General features: G+C 36.4%; 1 protein-coding gene and 1 non-coding gene across 2 annotated transcripts in view; both read left to right on the top strand.

The window, feature by feature from the left end:
• The window catches only part of LOC124613475 (dynein axonemal heavy chain 6-like), a 984,594-nt gene that overhangs the window by 469,483 nt on the left and 491,380 nt on the right, over nt 1-23,731 (top strand). Inside the window, exon 94 of the mRNA XM_047142181.1 lies at nt 13,000-13,192. Coding sequence (XP_046998137.1) covers nt 13,000-13,192 — 193 coding nt within the window. The remainder of the gene's footprint in view (nt 1-12,999; nt 13,193-23,731) is intronic.
• On the top strand, nt 16,826-16,900 carry Trnat-ugu. The gene has a single exon. It is a non-coding gene; the product is annotated as a tRNA-Thr (tRNA).

Here is a 23,731-nt window from a genome sequence, read left to right as displayed (position 1 = left end):
ACACAGCCATAGATTTCTTTTAATCTATTTTCCTAAGAAATTAACCTGTGAAAGAATATTAAATGGTCTTAAACCCTGGGTTCCAAATGGAATCAGGGTATCATGCACAACTAGATAGAAACTTTACTTGTCAAAATGTAACCTAATCACATCAAAGTACATAGTAACACAATGTTTAAAATTTGTAGAACTTAAAACAGTTATGACTGGTTTAGATGTGTGTGATCATGATCAGATATGTCTGTCTTCCTAAACTAGTGTAAACCACTAGTTTAAGTTGATTTGCATATATTATACAGGGCATCCATAATGTGTCTTTACAACTTAAGAATTTAATACTTTTAAAGTTATAGTAGATATCAATAAATGGTTTTCAACATGTGATAAAATAACTCAAAAGGTGTTTGCTTCCGCATTCATATGCATCATTGTGTACATCCTTAGTAGCACAGGTAATGTCTAGTTTCCATTTCTCTGCACCTACGCTTCACCACCTCCACAGTGATACATTGAATGCATTGCAAACGCATGCCTTGAAGTTCTGTAGCTGTAACCTCTTATGTAAGGTGTTGTGCACTGTTGTTTGTCTTATTTCCAGCTCTCTGGCTGCTACACACGCAATTTTGTGAGACTCATTGCAAATGTCTGCCATTTCTTGCCGCACAGGCATCTGAAATGTATGGACAGCCCATCTCCTTTTTATGGATAACACTACTGATTTCCATGAATGATGTGTACTAAGCCTGAGTAGTTGGTTGGTATGGTGGTTACCTTCCGTACTGTGTTCAAAAGTTATGTTGCACTTGGGTACTGGATATTGTCTGTATGAGCCAGGCCCCATGCTGAGCTTTCTCCTGTGGGGTTCACATTTATCAGGTTTGCAAGTTGAATTTTGTATCAAAATTGTGTCACCTGGAAGGTAAAAAAACTATGAGTTATCTTACCATATGCTGAAAACCATTTGTTAATATTTAGTTTAGTTTTAAAGTTATTAAAGTCTTAAATCATAAAGATAATTTGTGGATGCCATGTAATTTTATTAATTTTTACAAGTTTTGATGCCATTTATCTTGGCTACAAGTATATTTTATTTTGTATACTTGTTAAGGAAACTATCATTGGGAATATCAAAATGTCGGTATTTTCAAGAAAAATAAGCTATGTACAAATAATCTAGCAGCTTCTGCAGAAACACGATAATAACTATTTGAAACATAATGAAGTGTTAGACAGGAAAAACATATCAGAAATATGACAAAATTTTTTTATTTAATGAACTGATCAAAGATTGCATCAAATTTGCAGACACTTTTAATACCTCTTATCTTGGAAAAGCAGACATTTTAGATCTGAACGCTACCTCAGTAAACAGTCTACTATTTCTAAGAAAACCATTCCAAAATAAGTCTGACAAAATTCAGCTACATTCTACACCTCTGATATTTTCAGTATTATTATCTCCCATAAAAATAAATGTTCAAAAGGTTACATTTAGATCAGAAGTAAAATATAAAATGTTGTTGGACTGTGGGCCATTAAAACTGCAACACCAGGAAGAACAGCAGGTAATAAAATTTTACTTAGTGTATGTATTCAGTATACTTCCTGCTTGAATAGAATGAGATGCAGCATTCTAGCTTGCAAGACAGGAAAGTGAGACAGACCTGGATTGAATCTACATGACCGTGTCTGGTGAACTGGTCAACCGGATTGTGAGTTTTAGGCAGTTTCCCACTCTTGTTTAGGCAAATGCTGAAATAGTTGCCACTTTCTGACTCATAAAACATAATGCACAAATATTTCAAATATGATCACACACATATCAATGTTTACATAATTCACAGACAGGTGGTGCACACAACTTCCCTCTCATAGGGAACTGGCAACTGTGGTGACAGAAAGGACATCTGGCCACAAACTTAAATAAAATAAAATTGCCAAAATTTTAGTAAAGCACTGCTCTCTTCGATGGGATAGACACTAAAGAAAAGAAAAGAAGAAGACAATTGGTTTTAAATTATACTAGGAAAAATACATCATTCAATTAGGGGGTGTATAAGGTGCTCCTCAGGCAACAACAGTGATTATAACCTGACTGGTTTTCAAGTCAAAGCAAGCTTGGATGCCTCATATGGGTACATTATTCCATGCTGCTTCATCTCTATACCAGAGTTCAACTGTAGTATTTGCATGTTGATGTGACAATCTTTCAGTGACTCTTCAGTGAGTGAGAGATGCGGAGAACTTGCTGGCAAGGGTGGCAGTAGAATACCCTGTCTCAAATTACGTTATGTGGCTGTACAATCCATCAGTATGTGTAACCTCTTGGGCTCTAGTCACAGAGGACATTTGAGATTCAGTGTGGTATTGAGCATATGGACCTCTTGAACCCAACAATTCCATAGTTGTTTGAAGGTTCTGAGATCCCAACCACTACGAGCAGCAGTATTGAGAACAATAAACCCACAGTCTTGATAGGTCATGATACTGCTGGTGTCTAATTCTTACTCTTGCCAGCCTTATTACCCAAAAGGCAGCTAAAATCCACACACAGTTCACGGCAAATAGTGAACTATAAAATTTTTGCGAGACAAAGCACATAAGATCCAGCATTTGTCATAGAAATCCAAGAGCTGTAAAACTCAGTTAGCCTAACAGTGAGATACAGGAAGTAGAATGTATTAAATCTTGGGACTACAAATAAATTGCTGCTTTAATTGAAAAACCCATACCCCAGAATTAATTACAGAAGTGGCTTGGTTCAGCTACAGTTACAGTACTTGTGAACACTGCTACAGTTGATTTAAAAATGAAGAAACTATTTTATTTTTAAGGAAGCTCAACTTACAGTGGTGCTATATGTAGAACACAGAAGATAATTATACTAATTATATTTCATGTTTGTTTTAGCACATCCAATGAAGTTATCTTGAAAAAATTCACATTTTGACACCTGGTTCACAATAAATATATTCATAAGTACACTTTATTGTTTTCAGTCTTTCTCTTTTCTCAAAAAATATGGCAAAGCATGAATACAATACAAGGGCCAAAAGCAGATTCTGTGAAGAATTTATGGGGTTAACTTGAATACTGTAGGGTCCTTCTAAATGGTTTACATGTGCACTACACATCAAAGGCTACCCATGCGCCTTTCTCTGCATGCACTTATCTCATGCTGTATATCTGGAGGGGCTATCCCATCTAAATGGTTGAATTTATCCCATGGTGTAGGTTTCTAACATCCAGAATTAGTTTACATGACTCATTAAGACCAAGTCCATTTGTTTAGCAGGGATAGATTTATACTAAACAGGGCTAGGGTATTCACCTGCAGCAGAACCTAAAGATAAACCTGTAGTTTTAAATGTTTCCGCAGCTGCACCCCAGTATGATCCAGTAATTTTGTACTATGTGTTGTTTCTTACATATACTTTTTGTTTTACATTAAGTCAGTCCGACTTGAAAGTCAGTGTGCAGTAAACAGTGACCCAAAGATGTTTTGGCTGGTCTTATTCCAACTGTATTCCTCTCCAAGGGACTCAAAGTCTCCTCAGGGCCTGTCTGTTCTTCAGATGGAATGTGCACACTTGTGTTTTACTGGGATTTGGTTTTAACTAGTTCCTACAATAATATGTATCTACATCCTCCAAAGCAGCATTAAGATTTATTTCCACCTGTTCTAAAATCTTACTCAGGGAACTGGGGGAGAGACCATCAGCATAGATGAAATTTCCTGTGTTATGAGACAGAGGTTGATTGCTGGCATAAATATTAAATAAAGAGGAGCCAAAATGCTGCCTTATGATAACCTGACTTTTGGACCCTTCAACAACAGTGCTGACCTTGACATTCCGGGAGAAATCTTTTGTTTTGAAGGGATGTTGAATTATTTGTGTAAGATAGTTATCTTTTGGTTACTCTATGCAATTTTGCCATAGCTTTTGATGTTTGATGGTGTCATAGGCTGCTGTTAGATCAGTAATTTTCTTGTCTCAGTGATCTTCAATATTCTAGGTTAGCTTTGAGACCTGTGCTTCAGAGTCCTTACCTGCTCCAAATCCAGCATGCTGTTGGGCTGAGAACAGTTCAGCTGCTTCTAAGAGTCTACTGTGGATCATTCAATTAAAGACCTTGTAGAGATGACATAGAAGAGAAATTGTTCAGCAGCTAGCTTGCATGGTTTCAGAATAGTGGCTGCACGAGCCTTGGTTCATAACTTTGGCATCAAACAGTTACTGGGAAAGTTGTTGAAAAAGCATACAAGCCAGTCATACCTTTTTGAACCAAAATGCTTTATTTGTTTGACTCTTATATCATCGAAGCAACCAACTTCACCAACTTTAGCACCTGAAATACTAAGGCTGATTCTATGAATATCAAAGCATTTCTGGAATGAAAGATAATCTTGCAGCTAAACTTCAGTCTTTGTTATGGCCCAAGACTTAGTACCAACAGAGGGCACAAATTAAAATTGTATTTTTCGGTCTGTGACTAGACTCACCCCCAGAGGTAACTAATAAGTTTCGCAAAAATCTAAGTTCACTAATACCTGTGTTCCCCAATCATACTGTCATCGTAGGAGGAGACTTTAATCATCCAACAGCTAATTTGGAAAATTACAGTTTTGTGAGTTGGCAGATATGACAAGATGTTTTCCAAAAGAGTACTAAATGTGTTCACCGAGACCTACCTAGAACAAATTATTGAGAAGCCTCTCATGATGGAAATGGACTTGGTCTAATAACAACAAATATACATGTTCTCTTTGAAGCTGTCTACATAGAAAGAAACTAGTATCAGTGTCCATGAAGCCACTGTGCCAATAGTGATTACCAGAGAACAAAGAGCAGTTAAAAAAAGGAGAAGGATTTATATTTTCAAGAAACTTGATAAAGGGAAAGTAATGTCGTACCTCAATAATGAACGCAAAAAACTTAGCTCTAGCTCTGGAAAGGAGCGTGCGGAAGAAATGTGAATCAGGTGTAAAAGGATAGTTAAACCTGCTCTTCATAGATATGTTCCTAGTAGAACAGTTCATGATGTGAGGGACCCTTCATATTCAATAACTGTAAAGAAACTTCTAAAGGAACAAGCTGTTGCATGACAGGTTTAAAATAAAGCATAGGGCTAAAGAAAGGGGGATGCTGACTGAAATGCATTTGGACAGTCAAGAGTACAATGTGTGAAGCATTCAGTGATTACCATAGCAGAACATTATCAAAGGAAATCTCACAAAACCATAAGAAGAGGATAGCAGAGAAGAAAGATAAAACACTGAACTCAGTTTTCACATGTTTGTTTACAAATAAAAATCTATGGGTACTGTCACAATTTAATTCTCATATCACTGCATAGAAGTGTGATATATATATATTAATATCAGTTGTGATGACAAATAGCTAAAATCACAAAAATTGATCAAATTCCAGGGCTTGATTGACTCCCTATCATATTCTATAGCAGACTCATGGCTGAGTGAGCCACTCTTTTAACCAAAATCTACTGTAAATCCCTTCAAACAAAAAAACATGTTCAGTAGTTGGAAAAAACCACAGGTCACATTCGCCTATCAGGAGATTAGAGGTGAGCCATAAAACCACTGTCCAACATCCTTGACATCAATTTGTTTTACAGTCTTAAAACATATTCTTAGCTCAAATGTAATGAGGCAATTTGACCAGAATGACCTCCCCCATGGCAACCAGCATGGATTCTGTTTGAAATCCAATTTGCACTGTTCTAGCATAACATCTTGAAAGCTATGCATCAAGAGAGACATATTGATGCCATGTCTTTGGATTTCTGAAAAGCATTTGTCTCAGTGCCATACCTACATTTACTGTCAAAAGTATGATTGTTCATGGTATCCAGTAAAATTAGCGTCTGGATTGAGAATTTCTCACTAGCAAGGATGCAGCATGTTATCTGGAATGGACAGTCATTGACAGATGTAGAAGTAACTTCAGGGATACCCCAGGGAAGTGTGTTGGAACCCTTCCTGTTTGTGTTCTGTATTAAGAACCTTACAGACAATATTAACAGTAGCCTCAGACTTTTAGCGGATAATACAGTTGTTTATGATGAATTACACATATAACAAATTACATATATATTTAGTAGTGCTGTATTTACTCGGGCAATTAAAGGTTTTAAGATTTATCTGTTATTTCCTTTCAAAACACGTAAAATACATATCCTGCACACACAATCTCAGGCCTAATTTTTTGGGTATACAAGTTTTGATTTTTAACTTTAGTTTAACTGCATTACATTACTATATTAATAGTGCACATTTATATTAGTGTTCCTCATGACTTTTGTGATCTGTGGGTAATAGAATATTACTCTTATTGACTAGATAAATTTTGTAAAAACTATTGTAAACAACAATGAGTGAGAAGTGTTTGAGCTGCCATGGGAAAGTCAGTTCTGGGGTCCTGTGAAACTGTTATGGCAGATGGTTACATTGGGCTGAATGTAGTGGCATGGGAATCTGGGAAGTAAATGGGTCTCTTCCATGGTATTGCAGATTATGTTCAAGGGGTAGGAAAAGAGCGAAACAGGAAGGGAAGATTAGAGCCCTTAAGGCTGAACTGGATAGTGCTAGGGAGGAACTGATGAGGTTAAGGGGGGAAGAGGGTGAAGACAGGTGGGAAGTGGTAGCAAGGAACAGGGCCACAGAAAGAGAACAGTGTCAGACAGTTTCATCATTGGCACAAACAATAGATTTGCCTTGCTACCTCAGTCAGCTAAGGAAGAGGCTCAAGTAGATGTAAGTGTAGTCAGCACTCAACAGACTTTCGTTAGGAAACCAACTGTTGCAAAAAAAGTAGAAAGTAGGAGGAAAGTTCTGTTGTTAGGTAGTAACTATGGAAGAGATGTGGGCCAGATCTTGCAGGAAAAATTAGGTGACAGGTACCAGGTTACAAGTATTTTCAAGCCCAGTGTGTGTCTTAGCCAAGTGACAGAGGATGTAGGATCATTGTGCAAGGGTGTTACGAAACAGGATCATGTTGTGGTAGTGGGTGGAGCAGGAAACAGTATTGGTAGGCATCAGGGCTACAATATTGACTGTGACCTGGTAAAAAATAGCATCTGCAATGAACCATACAAATGTTGGCTTGGTTCCTGCTTTCAAGCGGCCACAATTGAACACCTCTGTCAAGAGGGTCAATATGGAGCTAGATCAGCTACTTCAGGTGGCTACTTTGTCAGGCATAGGTTTGGTTCCTGTTGATGGGACTTCACAAGACATGGCCTGCATCTCAACAAGAAAGGGAAGGGTAAACTGGCTGGGATGATAGAAAAATCTATAAGGGGGCTCACTGAAACTCATGGGAGTACTTTTTTAGGCTAAGATCTGTGTCCAATCATCCTACATTGATTGAAATTAAGCTTAATGAGAAGTTCAGACAGGCAGGTACTAGAGATGTGAAAATATCACAAGATTCTTGTAACAGTACAGTGAAAAATAATGTTAGTATGTCACAAGATTCACATAAAAGCACAGTGAAAAATAATGTTAATATATTGCATCAGAATATCAGGGGATTAAAATACAAAGTAGATGAGCTTCTTGTTTGCTTATAAGATTTAGAAATTGATGGTGGAATAGATGCACTATGCCTATCTGAACATCATATAGTCTGAGGTATGTAAATGGTAAATGTAGTTGGATATAAGCTTTCAGCACATGTAAGCAGAGACACTATGGAGAGAGGAGGAGTTGTCATATATGTTAAAATCAGTCATAGTGTGAAAAATTTGGAAACTAAAAAATTTTGCGTAGAGCAACATATAGAAGCATGTGAATGTGAGCTTAAAGTAAATAATGGCACTTTTGTAATTGTAGCCATGTATAGGTCCCCACTGGGAAATTTTCAACTGTTTTTGAAAAACTTGGATCCTTTGTCGTGCTACCTGTCAGACAAAGGAAAGCAAATTATTGCTTGTGGGGATTTCAATGTAGATTTTCTGAAAGAGTCTGATAGAAAGCTTGACCTTGAAGTATTACTTGGTTTTTTTCAATTTTACATTGGTTTCCTACACAGGTGGTACATGAAAGCAGCATACTGATAGATACCATTTTCATAGACCAAAATAAACTTAATCAAATGAAAACTTTTCCTGTTAAGAATAGTCTGTCTGATCATGATGCACAGCTAGTTTCAGTATAAAACATAGCTCCAAACAGTAATGCAAAACAGTGCTCCAAAATAGTGCATTCCATTTACAACTTAACAATTCAAAATTTTAGGTGAAGCTTGCAACAGTTAGACTGGGATGAGGTGTTCAGGGAACATTATGCTAATTTAAAATTTGAACCTATTTCATGATACTTTTCTGAGTACATTTGAAAACAACTTCCCTAAGAAAACAATGGATTACAGTTGTAAGAAACCATGTAAAAAGCCATGGCTTACTAAAGGGATAGAAATATCTTGTGAACAGAAAAGGGCATGTATTTTATAGCTAGTAGGAGTGATGGTCCAAAAACAGTGAAACATTATAAAAACTACTGCACTGTATAAAAATTATTAAATAGTCCAGAAGTATATGCATTATGTCTGAGATTAGCACATCTGATAATAAAATTAAAACAATTTGGAATATTGTGAAAAGGGAAATAGTGCAACTGAGAGCACAGGAAGACTGTACTTCTATCAAACACAATGAAAAGTTTGTTAACAAGAAGTCAGAAGTAGAAAACATTTTTAATAATAATTTGTAAGTGTTACAGAGAAAATAGAGTGCAGCTATTCATTAGAAAATGCAAGGCAGTATATAGAAGAGGCAGTACCTATGCAATTTGATAAAATTGAATTCAACCCACCTCTCTTGCTGAACTTAGGAAAATAATAAATTCACTCAAAAGTAAAAGCTCACATGGAATTGATGGCATTTCCAACAGAGTACTAAAAGCTTTTTCCCAACAAGTAAGTAGGATTCTCAGCCACATATGTAGTAGCTCACTGAAACAGGGCATTTTTCCAGATAGACTGAAATGTGCTATTGTTAAACCATTGCATAAAAAAGGGGATAATCTGATGCTAACAACTACTGCTAAAACTCACTTCTGACAGCTTTATCCAAAATTCTTGAAAAAGTAATGTATTTAAGAGCAGCATCACGTATTTATAAAAATGAAGCACTAACAAAATGTCAATTTGGTTTTCTGAAATGGTTTTCACTGATCAAATATTACATGCAATAAATAACTGGACATCATCCATTGGGATACTTTGTGATCTCTCAAAGGCTTTTGATTGTGTGAATCATGAAATTCTTCTAGATAAGCTTAAGTATTATTGTATGAGTGGGACAGTGTACAAATGGTTTAATTCGTACTTAACTGTAAGAATGCAGAAGGTTGAAATTAACAGTACAGGTAGTCTGCAAAAACCAGCAGAGTCCTCTAACTGGGGAGGTATGAAAGGTGGTGTCCCACAGGGTTCAGTCTTGGGTCGCTTATTGATTTTAATATATATTAATGACTTGCCACTCTATTCATGAAGATGCAAAGCTAGTTCTTTTTGATGATGATACACCCAAGGAACATGAATCAGCTGAGGAAATTGCAAAAAATGTCTTTCAGAAAATTATTAAGTGGTTCTATGCAAATGGACTCCCACAAAATTTTGAGAAAACACAGTTTATACAATTCTGTAAATGTCATAACACCACTGATAAATATAGACCATGAACGAAAGTCTGTTGCTAAGGCAGAATACTCAAAATTTCTGGGTGTGTGCATTGATAAGAAATTGAATTGGAAGAAACACATCGATGATCTACTGAAATGGTTAGGTTCAGCTACTTATGCTATTAGGGTAATTGCAAATTATCGTGACAAACATATCAGTAAATTAGCCTAGCATGACTATTTTCATTCACTGCTTTCAGATGTCATCTAATTTTGGGGCAATTCATCATTAAGAGAAAAAGTATTCATTGCACAAAAGTGTGTAATCAGCATAATAGCTGGAGCCCACCCGAGATCATCTTGCAGACATTTATTTAAGGAACTCGGGATATTCACAGACCGTTGCAATTCATATATTCACTTATATAAATTTGTCATTAATAACCCATCCCAGTTCAAAAATATCAGCAAAGTGCATAGCTACAACACTAGAAGAAAGGATGATATTCATTATTCTGGATTAAATCTCACTTTGGCACAGAAAGGGGTGAATTATGATGCCACAAAAATCTTTGGTCATTTGCCAAATAGTATTAAAAGTCTGACAGATAGCCAACAAACATTTAAAAGCAAATCAAAAGAATTTCTGAATGACAACTCCTACTCAATAGATGAATCCCTAGACATGAAGTAGTACCTGTAAAAAAATAATAATTAATTAATTATTTTGTGTAAAGAATACTTATGTTAAAGTGACACGTTCCACATCATTGCAAAATGTCATATTCATGATCTATGGAACAAGGAATTATGTATGTATGTAATTACTGTCTGAAAATAGCTGAACAAATAATCAAGTATTGATAAAATTATGTAATTGGAAAGATAAAAAATCAACTTACCAAGCGGCAGCAGAACACACACGTAAAAGACTGTTGTGATTGGCAACCTTTTGGAGCCAGTGGCTCCTTCATCAGGCAGAAGGGTTGAGGGGGAAGGAAGAAAGGTGAAGGAATAGGACAGGGAGGTGTAAGAAAAGGGGTAGATTTTGGGAAAGACACCCCGAACCACAGGTCAGGGGAGACTTACCATATGGGATGAGAAGCAAAGACTGAACAAATAATCAGTTGGATCTAGATAATATTTCAGAGTGGTACAAAGCTTGGCAGCTTGCATTCAGTGTCCAAAAATTTAGAACTGTGTACTTCACAAAATGAAAAAATCTAGTTTTCTATGACTGTAATATCAATGAGTCACACCTGGAATCGACCGACTCCTGCAAATACCTGGGCATAACACACTATAGGGATATGATCTGAATGATCATATAGGTTTGGTTGTGAGTAAAGCAGGTGATAGACTTCAGTTTATTGGTAGAATATTGGGAAAATGCAGTAAGTCTACAAAGGTGATTGCTTACAGATCACGCATGTGGCCCATTCTGGAATATTGCTCAAGTATGTGGGACCCATAGATAAGGACTAACAGGGAATATAGAAGATATACAGAGAAGGAAAGCACAAATAGCCACAGGTTTGTTTGACCAATGAAAGGGTGTCACAGAGATGCTGAAACTCACAGACTCTTGAACATAAATGTAAACTATTATGAGAAATCCTACTTACAAAGTTTCAAGAATTAGCTTTAAATGATGATTCAAGGAATATACTACAACCCCCTATGTATCAATCCCATAGGAATTATAGCATGCACAGAAGCATTTAACAGTCATTCTTCCTGCATTGCATATGCAAACTTAATGGTAAAAAGATCTAATGATGGATGCTATGGGCTGTACCATCTGCCATGTGGTTTACAATGGTTTACAGGGTATGGGTGTAAATGTAGAAGGAGTCGCACACTGGTACATGAGTGCACATGAATTCAGATACCAGCTAGAGCTTATTAAATGTCTTATAGCTAATGTTGTGGAGTTTAAGACTGAATTTAATAACTATCTGTTGATCACCACCTACTCCATTGAAGATTGCTATCACAGAAACTCTTAAAATTTTAAATTATTATACATGCAATTATTATTAACATTGTGATACAGATACAATATTATTTAATGATGGTTTTGCATTGTTTTGTAATTAAATCAAATGTACATCCATAACGTCTTTCCCCATCCCAGAGGCTCCCATCTGTGGGGTACATGGAATTTGACTAATGTTCTGATCAATGTGCAATGAAACTGTCAGCAAGGTTTAAGAAGCTGGGTATTTGAACAAGTGGGGGTCATACTGACATTGCCCTTTGGCCATAAAGACTACAACACTTTTAGACTAATGAGCTTGTGCCAAACATCTTGAAGACAAATAGCTTACTGCAGTAAAACTTTCTTATTTTATAGTGCAATAGCACTTAGTTTGTAATGACCCAAAAAGATATTGTGAAAAATTGAAATTGTTTTAAAATAAATATAAAACTTGGAGACAGAATTTTTGTCAGTTGGTGAACTTCTTAGCACCAGTGAAAACACACATAAAAGTACAAAAAACTGATCTATCTTTCAAAAGTATCAATTCCTTTCACAGGTTCATAAAATGAATATCAGTTGAAATTGTGATATCAAAGACTACTTACTAGTTAATGTCACATTTTGGCAGCATACTGTCATCATATGTGCTTTACAGTTACATCCACATTAGAGATTCTTTTGGAGTATGATAGGTCTGTTTGCTCAGAGTGCCAATGAAGTTATGTACTGAAATTTATCCGTTATTGCTAAAGTGTATTTGTATGACACACAGTCCACAAGAGTAAATGGAACACTAACATTTGACACAAAATAACTTGAATGAAACTGTTACTTCTTTTAAAAGACACACAACAAGCATTCGAGAGCATTTTTGTGACAGAACCTCACAGAACATTTGGTACTATTGGGGGCAAATTAACTGGAATGCCATGGGTTTAATCATTCAGGACTCTTTATGGCAGAAAAACTGCACAAAATATTGATGAAGGAATATGTGGCCAGCATAAAGAGTGCAATCAGTTTTCCTACAGAGTTATGCACAAAAAAATTCACATTGTATTAATATTTATTCACTTAGCCTTAAGAACACAGGAGAATACTACGAAATACTCCAAGAAAACATTGTTGATTAGTTACTGGTCATCTGTACTTTCAGTTGATATTGTAAATGTCTACACAGAAATCTAATCTATTTTACCTGTGTCATTTATATTAGGCTTTGATATTCCTGTAGAAATCACTCATCTTTGAGTCAATGATGAGTAGACAATCCTGTTTATAATATTATTAAATAAAATAAGAGTAATGCTTCATTATAAGTTTTGGATCTACTTAATGGTAATCTGTGATATATTATTTATTTTTTCAGACAATATCTTGACTTTGGTGGGCTGTATGACAGAGAGAAATTGTTCTGGAAAGAAATTCAAGACGTTGTTATTATAGCGGCATGTGCACCGCCTGGAGGTGGAAGGAATCCATTGACTCCTCGATTTGTGCGCCATTTTTCTATGCTGTTTATTCCTTCACCTTCTGAGTTCACACTGAAAAATATTTTCAAGGTAAATCTTATAAAATTCCTTCTAAAGAATTTACAGTCATGAAATGATAACTTAAATTTAGTTCAGAATAAGTATGTACTTAATTGCTTTACAATATGTTAGAACAGGAGGGGAAAATTGCCGCCTTTCAGGCTGAGTTAGACAAGGCCAGGGGAGATCATGACAGGTTAAGGAGGGAGAAGGGTAAAGAGAGGTGGGAAGTGGCAACAGGCAACAGGAGGAACAGGCCTAGAACTTTGTCTGACAGCTTTATGGTGAATGTGGAAAATAGATTTGACCTGTTGCTTCAGTTAGAAGCTGGTGAGCCTCAAGCAGTTGCAGGTGTAGACAGGGCACAACAAACTTTCAGCAGCAAATTGAAAAGTAAGAATGTAGGGAAATCAGTAAAGAGAAAGAAAGTGTTGTTGTTAGGTAGTTCCCATGGAAGAGGTGTTGGCCAACTTTTGCAGGATGAACTAGGATCAGAATACCAGGTCACCAATTTTTTTAAACCTAGTGCTGGTCTGGAGCCGGTGACAGAGGATTTAGGATCACTTTGCAAAGATTTCACTAAGGAAGACACCGTGGTTATAGTGGGTGGGGCAGGTAACAGTATTGACAGAGATCCTGGGTACGGTATAGAGTGTGACCTGGCGAAGATTGCATCAGCATCGAAGCATACTAGTGTTGAGTTTGTATCTGTTCTTGGGCGCCATGACCGACCTCATTTGAACTCTTCTGTCAAGAGAGTTAATTTGGAGCTGGAACGGCAGCTCATGTCGGGTGCGGGGTCACACGTTGGTGTGGTTCATGTTGATTCTCTCAGTAGGTGGGATTATACTAGGCATGGCCTTCACCTCAACAGGAAGGGGAAGGGTAAATTGGCTGGGGAAATAGCAGGAAAGTTAAAGGGGGGAGGCACTGTCATGAGTGGTAAAATACCAGTGGTTATAGGATTCAGAAAAGTCACTTTTTTAGGGTAGGGAGGACAGAAAGAAAGCAAATTTTAAGACAGGTTAGAACTGAGACCAACCTTCAGTTTGAGAAAGAAATCAAAAAACATAATTCTAGCTTATTACATCCGCATAAACAGCCATTGGTTAAGAATTTTCAACTGTCAGCAGATATTTTAACTCCACCCAATTTTAACTCAGTCAATGTGAAATGTCAGCTATCTTTATTGCATCAAAATATTCGAGGACTGAGAAATAAAATTAATGAATTAACTATCTGCATAGATGAATTAGAGTCTTCAAATCCAGCTGACATAATCTGCCTCTCTGAACATCATGTGACCACTGGTATAGAACTTTTAAGTGTTACAGGGTTTAGGTTAGCATCTCACTTTTGTAGATCAGAAATGGAGAAAGGAGGAGTTGCCACATTCATCAGGAACTGTCATAAATTTAAGAACATAGACATTCATAAATTTTGCCTAGAACAGCATATGGAAGCATGTGCAACAGAATTAGAATTTCACAAAAATCCTTCATAATATTAAGTGTATATCGAGCACCTGCAGGTAACTTTAATCAGTTTGTAAACCACCTTGAAGCTGTACTGGTCCATTTAACAACCAAAAACAAATAAATAGTAGTTGCTGGTGATTTCAATGTAGATTTCCTTTAAAGACTCTCCCAATAAGAACTTATTTGAGTTAGTAACACTATCATTCAACTTAATTCCCACTGTAAAGTTCCCCACTAGGATAGCCACTTGCTCACAAACAGCCATTGATAATATCTTTATAGAAAAGTCAAATGAACAAAATTATATTACAAAACCAATAGTCAATGGCCTCTCAGACCATGACATGCAGTTCCTTCTGTTAAATGTTAATACTGAACAGGATATAAAATCTGTTAAATCTGAGCTCAAGAGGGTAATCAGTAAGCCAAAAATTGATTATTTTAGGACACTCCTCAGAGACATTCACTGAACTGATGTTTACAGTGCTCAAGGCATGAATGAAAAATATAACACTTTTGCTAATAAAGTGCTTACCTTATTTGAACACTGCTTTCCCCCAAAACTTACCAAGGTTAGAGCAAAGTCTACAAAGAAGCCATGGATTACTCGAGGAATAGGGGTATCTTGTAAAACAAAAAGAAAACTGTATCTGTCAATCCGAAACATTTCCAATGTTGATGCTATAGCACATTATAAGAAATACTGCAAAATATTAAAGACTGTAATACGGATGTCAAAGCAAATATATTACAAGGAAAAGATAGTCATATCAGATAACAAAATAAAGACAAATGGGATATAGTGAAGGAGGAGACCGGTAGAACCAGACATGAGGAGGAACAAATAGCATTAAGAGTAAATGATACATTGGTGACAGGTGTGTATAGTGTTGCAGAACTTTTTAACAAATATTTTATAACTGTTACTGAAAAGATGGGGTTGTCAGGTTCGGTAGATGCTGCTATGGATTACCTTAGACCAGACATTTCAACTAACTTCCATAATATGAATTTGACCCTCACTACCCCAACAGAAATAATGTCCATCATAAAATCTTTAAAATCAAAAACATCTAGTGGGTATGATGAAATATCAACAAAGTTAATTAGAGAATGTGATTCTGAGCTAAGTAACATATTAAGCTATCTGTGTAACCAGTCGTTTATCAGTGGAATATTTCCTGAATGTTTGAAATATGCTGAAGTTAAGCCACTGTTTAAGAAGGGAGATAAAGAAATAGCATCAAATTTCCGTCCAATTTCACTGTTGCCAGCATTCTCAAAAATTTTCGAAAAAGTAATGTACAGCCATCTTTATAACCATCTCATCTCAAATAACATACTGTCATTTCTAAAAGGTTCTGATATTGAGAAGGCTATCTACACTTACAGTGAAAATGTGCTTAATTCATTACACAAAAAATTGCAGGCAACTGATATATTTTGTGATCTGTCAAAGGCATTTGACTGTGTAAATCACAATATCCTTTTAAGTAAACTAGAATATTATAGTGTAACAGGAAATGCTGCAAAATGGTTCAAATCCTATATCTCTGGCAGGAAACAAAGGGTGTTATTAGGAAAGAGACATGTATCAAGCTATCAGGCATCATCCAACTGGGAACTAATTACATGTGGGGTCCCACAAGGTTCCATTTTGGGGCCCTTACTTTTTCTTGTGTATATCAATGACTTTTCATCAGTAACATTACCAGATGCCAAGTTTGTTTTGTTTGCCAATGATACAAACATTGCAATAAATAGCAAATCAAGTGTAGTCTTAGAAAGATCAGCCAATAAAATATTTGTGGACGTTAATCACTGGTTCCAAGCCAATTCTTTGTCACTAAACTTTGAAAAAACACACTACATGCAGTTCAGAACTTGTAAGGGGTGTCCCACGAGTATCAGACAGGGAAAAGCTGCACGGTCATCAACAGTATTCTGTTCTTTCGAGAACAGTTACTGTCTTCATAAATATATAGTTAAAGGCTACCCAGCCATTGACCTTCGCCTGTGCGAATGTGCACAGGTTGCCCAAACTCTTATGGGAAGCCCCAAAGTGTGCGCGAGTAATGAGTGAATGGGCAAATGTCTACATATGTAGAATTGTGGACAGTTGGGAATGTGAGTCTCACAGGAAGCGTGCAAGGGATAAGTCCCTGCAGTCGCGCTATTCATCTGTGTCCTTGGTGGCTCAGATGGATAGAGCATCTGCCATGTAAGCAGGAGATCCCAGGTTCGAGTCCTGGTCGGGACACACATTTTCAGCTGTCCAAATTGAGGTATATCAACAACACCTATCAGCAGCTGAGGGTTTCAGTTAGTAATCATTTAGATGTAGAAGTAATTACAAGTGTGCCCCTAGGAAGCATGTTGGGACTCTTGCTGTTCATGTTGTACATTAAAGACCTTGCAGACAATAATAGCAGTAACCTCAGATAATCTGCAAATGCTGAAGTTATCTATAATGAAGTACTGTCTGAAAGAATCTGTGTAAGTATTCAGTCAGATCTTGATAAGATTTCAAAGTGGTGCCAAGTTTTGCAACTTTCTTTAAGTGTTCAGAAATGCAATACTGTGCACTTCACATAGTGTCCTATGACTACAATATCAGTGGGTCACAGATGGAACTGGTTAACTCATATAAATACCTAGGTGTAACACTTCATAGGTATATGAAATAGGACGGTCACTTAGCCTCATTCATGGATAAAGCATGTAGTAGACTCCAGTTTATTGGCAGCATACTAGGGAAATTGAAATCAGTCTACAAAGGAGATTGCTTACATATCACTTGTGTGGCCCATTCTAGAATACCCATACGAAAAAGGACTAACAGGGAATGTTGAATGTACAAAGAGAAGGGTAGCATGAATGGTCACAGGTTTTTTTTTTTCGATCCATGAGAGAGTGTCACGGATATGCTGAAGAAACTGTAAAAACGGACAGCAACCACAAAGTGTGATGGGGCCTGCTCTTTCAGCATCTTATATCCTCGTGGCTGGTGCAAAACTGGAAAATCTATGGTGTGCAGCAGACAAATGTCAGTTGGTTGGGGCACTCATGCAGCTTATAGCATTTCTAACATGAATCTTAGCAGCACCATCCTTAATCACTATGAAGGTGAAAGTCTAAATGAGTGTGGGATGGTGTTTCCTCAAAGATGTACATGACACCATAATTTCAGTTACTCTAACACACACATTTATTCTTCACTAAGTTCAGCGAATATTAATGGTGATTTGTTTATCAACTACTAAAATTTTTCAGTGCACTGAACAATACCAGCTTGTACAATCACCTATGAACAGTCCAGTAGCAAAGTTGAACATTCCAGTTCATGAGTATGCAAAGTCCTACTTGCAAAAGCATTTGTTGTATGTGCACTCCTTTATCTGTTTCCAATAACTGAAAAATTTTGACTCCCATACTAGAAAGCTCAACACTGTACTCATACAAATAGTAATGGCAGAATGATTTAGTAATTTACTCTTCACAACTCTTTCTTTAAATTTTGTAAAGCTTCCTCACATTCTGAATTCCAATTACACACTACAGTCTACTTCAGTAAATTGCCTGAACAAGGATTATTAAGTGACTAATGTGTCGCAAAATTTTCAGTAATATCCAAATAGGCTGAGCATAGCATTACGTTCTGTATTGTTATTAGGTGGTGGAAAATTAGGAAGAGTCCTTAGTTTCTGCTGTTTAGGGTGTATCTCTTTTTCATAAATAGCATGGCCCAAAAAAATTCCTTTATACTGATACTTGCTCAGTTTTAATTTCAGTCCCCCTCTGTAAATAGCATCCAGCAGTCCATCCAAAATTTGACAATGCTCGTACCAATCAAAACTTGCCTTCAAAATATCATGAATGTAAACTGTTACTTTGGTACCTAATACTTTTTCAGAGCTTTAATGAAAACACATACAGACAAGTTTAGACCAAAAGGTACCACACAGTACTGATAACACTTACCTTCAAATAGGAAAGCTGTACAAGTCATAGATTCTTTTGCCAAGATTAGTTCCAATAACAACAAGTTACATTAAAATAAGTCAAAAATTTAAATCCATAGAATTTCTGTAAAATTTCTTCCGGTATTGGCTGGTCAGTCACTTGCTCTCAGAACTATTTCATTTAATTTTCTTGCATATGGAACAACACTTGGCACCATTCCTTTTTTTAAAATAACTACCAAAGGATTATTATATCTGATTTTATATCATGCAATTATTCCCATTGAAGCATCTTCTCATCTTCTCTCTTTCGCTTCTAACAGCTCCTTTCTCGGAAAATGGAATAACAAAAGTTTCATAAAGAATGGTTCATTTTTCTTTTAACTTTATTCTACATACAAAATATTTTATTTATCCAGGCTTATGTGAAAATAATCTACTGTTTTGAATCACTCTTTTGGTTAGGTGTTATGCTTCAATTTTTTTGCTTTGTTATTTATCTCTACCTGTACTGTACTTGTTCTTTTTCAGTCTTATCCCTCTCGGTTATAATGGCTAAGTATCCCAGTGATAAGTCTAATGCACTATGTGTCTCAGAATCTAATTTTTCCAAAACTGACATTTCATATGAATTTCCTGAGCACACAAAACTAAATTTCCCATTGCCAAAATCAATGTTCACATTCCACTTGCATAAGAAGTCTGTAGCCAAGATTACATCTACACTAACATTAGGTATACTATCACTAAAAATTTACATTCCAATAACTGACCCCCAAATTCCACAGATAATAGTACTTCTTTCTTGTTTGATGCTTTTGAAAATTTTCCCATTGGTGCTCTAATACTCAACATTGTGTCTCCTTCATGCAACAACCTAAATTATTTTTTTATAAAAAAAATCTAATCTTCATCACCAAACCTGTTTTCAATTACTGTTAAGTGTCAGGTGGCCTGACTCTCTTCCCTACTTATATCTTCAAACAATGGAAAATGCAGGATGGAATGTAACAATATTATGAGAAAGAAAGTTGCTACTCACCATATAGCGGAGATGCTGAGTCACGGATAGGCACTACAAAAAGACTCTCACAATTAAAGCTTTCAGCCATTAAAGTCTTAATGGCAAAAAGCTTTAATTGTGAGAGTTCTTTTGTTGTGCCTATCTGTGACTCAGCATCTCTGCTATATGGCGAGTAGCAACTTGCTACTTTCACTGTCACTACCCTCAAATGCTTGGCTGATCAGTTGTTTATTCTCACTATTTGACCAAAAAGGAAGATACTTAAATTGCTTTGCTTCCCAGAGTTGTCCACAATTTTTCATAGCATCCTGATATTCTTTTTGACATTTCTTTCACTGAACAGTCGAACACTCTTCTGTTTCATCTATTTGCTTTACCATTTGCTCTCCTTCTTCTAGTTTAATGGGATCCCCTCCACTGGGAACAGTTCTGTTTATTACTAGACATGGAAAGTTTCTTTATTTACTTCACTATCTCTGTTCAGTTGAACATTAGTCCATGTTGGTTTTCTTCTATTCCCTGGTGGCTCTTTTTTGCTTCTTCCCCAAGCATGGACCCTAACCGCAAATTTCAGTTTTCTGATTTGGGTCTATAGTTACCATTCCCTCCTCTTCTGTCACTCGAATTTCCTCTATGAGTTCTATTCCCCTTTGGAGCATTTCCCGTCCAATTATTCCTATAACCTCCATTATTCCTTCCAGGACCTGCTGTACTACACTCTATACACATGCTAATCTCCTGTGAATTGGTCCCTAGTATCAGAATTCCTTCTGCTATCTTTTTTCTAATTCTATCTTTGTTAGCTTCACAATCGATATTCACGGTCTATGTTTTTACAGTACCAGTTTCTCTAACCTATTTTCGAAACAAACTTTTACAGATCATAATTTGTTGTCCAAGTTTGACTTTAAATTAGCAATACCATTTCTAGCTTAGACTTCTTAGACTTCCAATATCATTACTGTCTTGATCCTTTCTTAATTCAAATCTTTCATAAACTCCGCCATTACCAACTGAAAATGCTCCTTTACTAGCACTTCCTAAACTTGGCTACTTTCTTCATGCAGCTCCTGTTCAACATTAATTTATTTCATCACCTCCCGACTGTCCACATCCTCATTCACACTTCTATGTGCAGTGGGTGAAGCCCTTGACATTTGGCATATTATTTGCCAAACAGTATTCTCGTCATAAAAAGAATGGTCCATTAGTTTTACTCCACTTTCACCTTCAAATTTACTTTTAACAATTACTTTACATTCGTTTAACAATTTTAGTTCCTTCTCCCTATCTCCAAACACCATACTATCAGGCCCACTCTTACTGTTTACTGTCTGTTTCTCATTGTCAAATTCACTGCCTGTTCTTTCCTTGTCACTCACTTCTGCAAACATTTAATTACATTCACTGATAAAACACTTTACACTCAACACCATCAGCCACTGCAGTCTTCAAAAATTTTTGCTGCCCTTACTGCATTGATGATGATGTCAGTTGAACTTGTTCTTCCATTGGTGAAGCCCTCTCTGTCTTTGTGCCACTGCTATGTAACAAGCTGTAAAGGGACAAAACTATAGGAGAATCTGAAGCAGAAGCAAGGGCCCAGGACTGCAATGAGGCCACAAGCAGACAGCAGTTGCTGGTCAGTGAACTGTGTGACACGCTCCTATGTTGTCACACCAAGAGCAAGGAAATCAGGCCACAAGCCATGGACATCAGCTGCAGCCAGCCATCACCCATGCTTCATCATCAACCCTCAGCAGCAGCAAGACTTCCATGACACTTTTCCAGATGCCACTGCCCTGGGCTCGGACTTCAAAAAGCCACTCCGGGTTGCCAGACTACCACATCATTGATGTGTGCTGTCAATTATGCCAGACCTTGGCCATTACCCTGTTCTATATGGTTCACACTGGCTTACAAACACAGCCCTTCTACAAATTAAGCACCAAGAACCATCATTTAAACACTCGCCCAGCCGAGAATGTCATGTTCAACATAATAGGTGTGTAGGTACATGATGAAAGACCCCCATGATATCGTAAAGTAAATATTTATTAAAAAATAGAAGAGTTGGCAAAGATGTTAATTATGAATGTGCATTAAGGTACAGACAAACGAAAAACACTAATTCAATTATTTGTACAATTTTTTGTTTTCACACACACTCTCTCCTGTATGTAGAAGGATAATGAAGACGTGCGATTTTAAACATGAAGTACTACGAGTTTTATGTATCATATGAGTACATGAAGAATAGTATATTGAACAACAGTATCAAGTATTTTTTATTTATTTAAGTGGAGTGAAGTCCATGTAAGGAGGATTTTTGAAATGTAAGCAAAGTCCGATAGCCAAGGAAAATTCATATAGGCACGGAACATTCCTAATAACACAATTGTATTGTATCCTACAAAAATGTGTTTTCATATGCATATCAATAATATTTAGTAATGATATTTTATTTTTTATTTATTTATTTATTTATTTTACAACACAACTGTCGACCGTGTGCCAGGACTTCAGGGTGCCGGTTGTGAGTAGTGTTTGTTAACTTTTGTTACAGTAAGAAATTTCTATGGCATTGTTATGAGTCATAAAAACTAATTATCTGTATTTCCTGTTTGCGTGAATCATGATGGGGAGCAAGTATTGCAAAAATTCAAAAATTGAGGAGAAAATTTTTGAAAGGAATAGGAACTGGATGCAGGTTATGTAAAATTTCCAATTGTAAGCTGTTTTGTTCAGAGCAGCAAAGGTAGGACAGCTATGCAAGTTGCTTGCATGGTTATGCTTGGTAGTGCCTCTTTTGAAATAGATAGAAACCTTTTCCTTATTATTCCATTCCTAGAATTTTATTTGCGAAAAAGTTACAGAAATGTTTCAGTGTGGTACACATTATCAGTAAAACATAAAGAGTTGCAGTACAGTAGTTTGCACATCATAACTGAAATAAAACAGTCTTTGACATCATGTAAATTACAATTGTCAAGTATAATAATTAGCATATGAAATTTTAACATTTTTGTGAAAATTTTACTTTTGGCATATTCATATAACATGACGAAAAAATATATGCCCATTGCTGATAGCAATAGCAGAAATGAAATCAGCCAAGATGGTGTAGAATTGAGTGATCAAACAGTTGAAGTTCAGGTGCCATGCATGCCTACTGCAGAAAGTTTAAATAGATCAGAGATGAGTGTCACAGGAGTGACAAATGATAGCGGTGCTCCACAGCAAAAGAACCTTGATGACACAATATTTACAATTGATGAGACAATGTCACACATCTCCCAGAGCAACATACCACTAATGAATGAAATATTGGAGAGCGATTCCAATATGAATTTTGACAACACGTTACAAACACCACTTGGTCACAACACAAACATTAACTTGAGAAGTACAGCTGACAGCAACCATGGTAGTACAACTGAAGCACTGCTATGGCAGTTACTGTCTAATATAAATGTGAAATTTGATGATATGAAACACAATATGAACACCAATTTCAGTAATTTGACGCAAGATATGAATATGGTAAAACAGTAACAAAACTCTGTTACACAAGATATGAACATGGGAAAACAGCAAAAAAACACTGTTACACAAGAGCTAAGTGCAATGAAGCAAGAACAGAAACAAGTATTCAAGGATTTGCAAGACATGATCTCACAGAAATTTGACGACTTATCCAAAAATTTTCGCACTGAAATCAATGAAAAATTGAATGATATGAAAACACAAGTAAAGCATGAAGTACTTTCTGAGGTTAACGGTAACCTTATACACAGAGCTAAAACATAAGATAGATTCTTTTAATGACCATCATGATCTACTAGAGCAACAGATAAAGAAAATCACAGATGCAAATGCAAACATTGAAGCCACACAAAACCAATTGGTTTCGACAGTAAAAGAAGTAACCATAGTCATTAACAAACTAGATAAAGACTATGTAATTGTACCTCTAGCTGTAGAAGAGCTTGCTTTGGGGGTAACAACATTATAAATTGACTCAGCACGTGCTAAGAAGGAGAGAGAAATAATCAATAAAAATCTGAGTGATATCATTAGTCAATCTGAAGCAGGTACATTACAT

The sequence above is a fragment of the Schistocerca americana genome, chromosome 4, assembly GCF_021461395.2.
Source record: "Schistocerca americana isolate TAMUIC-IGC-003095 chromosome 4, iqSchAmer2.1, whole genome shotgun sequence".
Taxonomy (NCBI): Eukaryota; Metazoa; Arthropoda; class Insecta; order Orthoptera; family Acrididae; genus Schistocerca; species Schistocerca americana.
The sequence above is the reverse complement of the archived record's forward strand: the minus strand, read 5'-3'. Positions and strand labels throughout refer to the sequence as shown.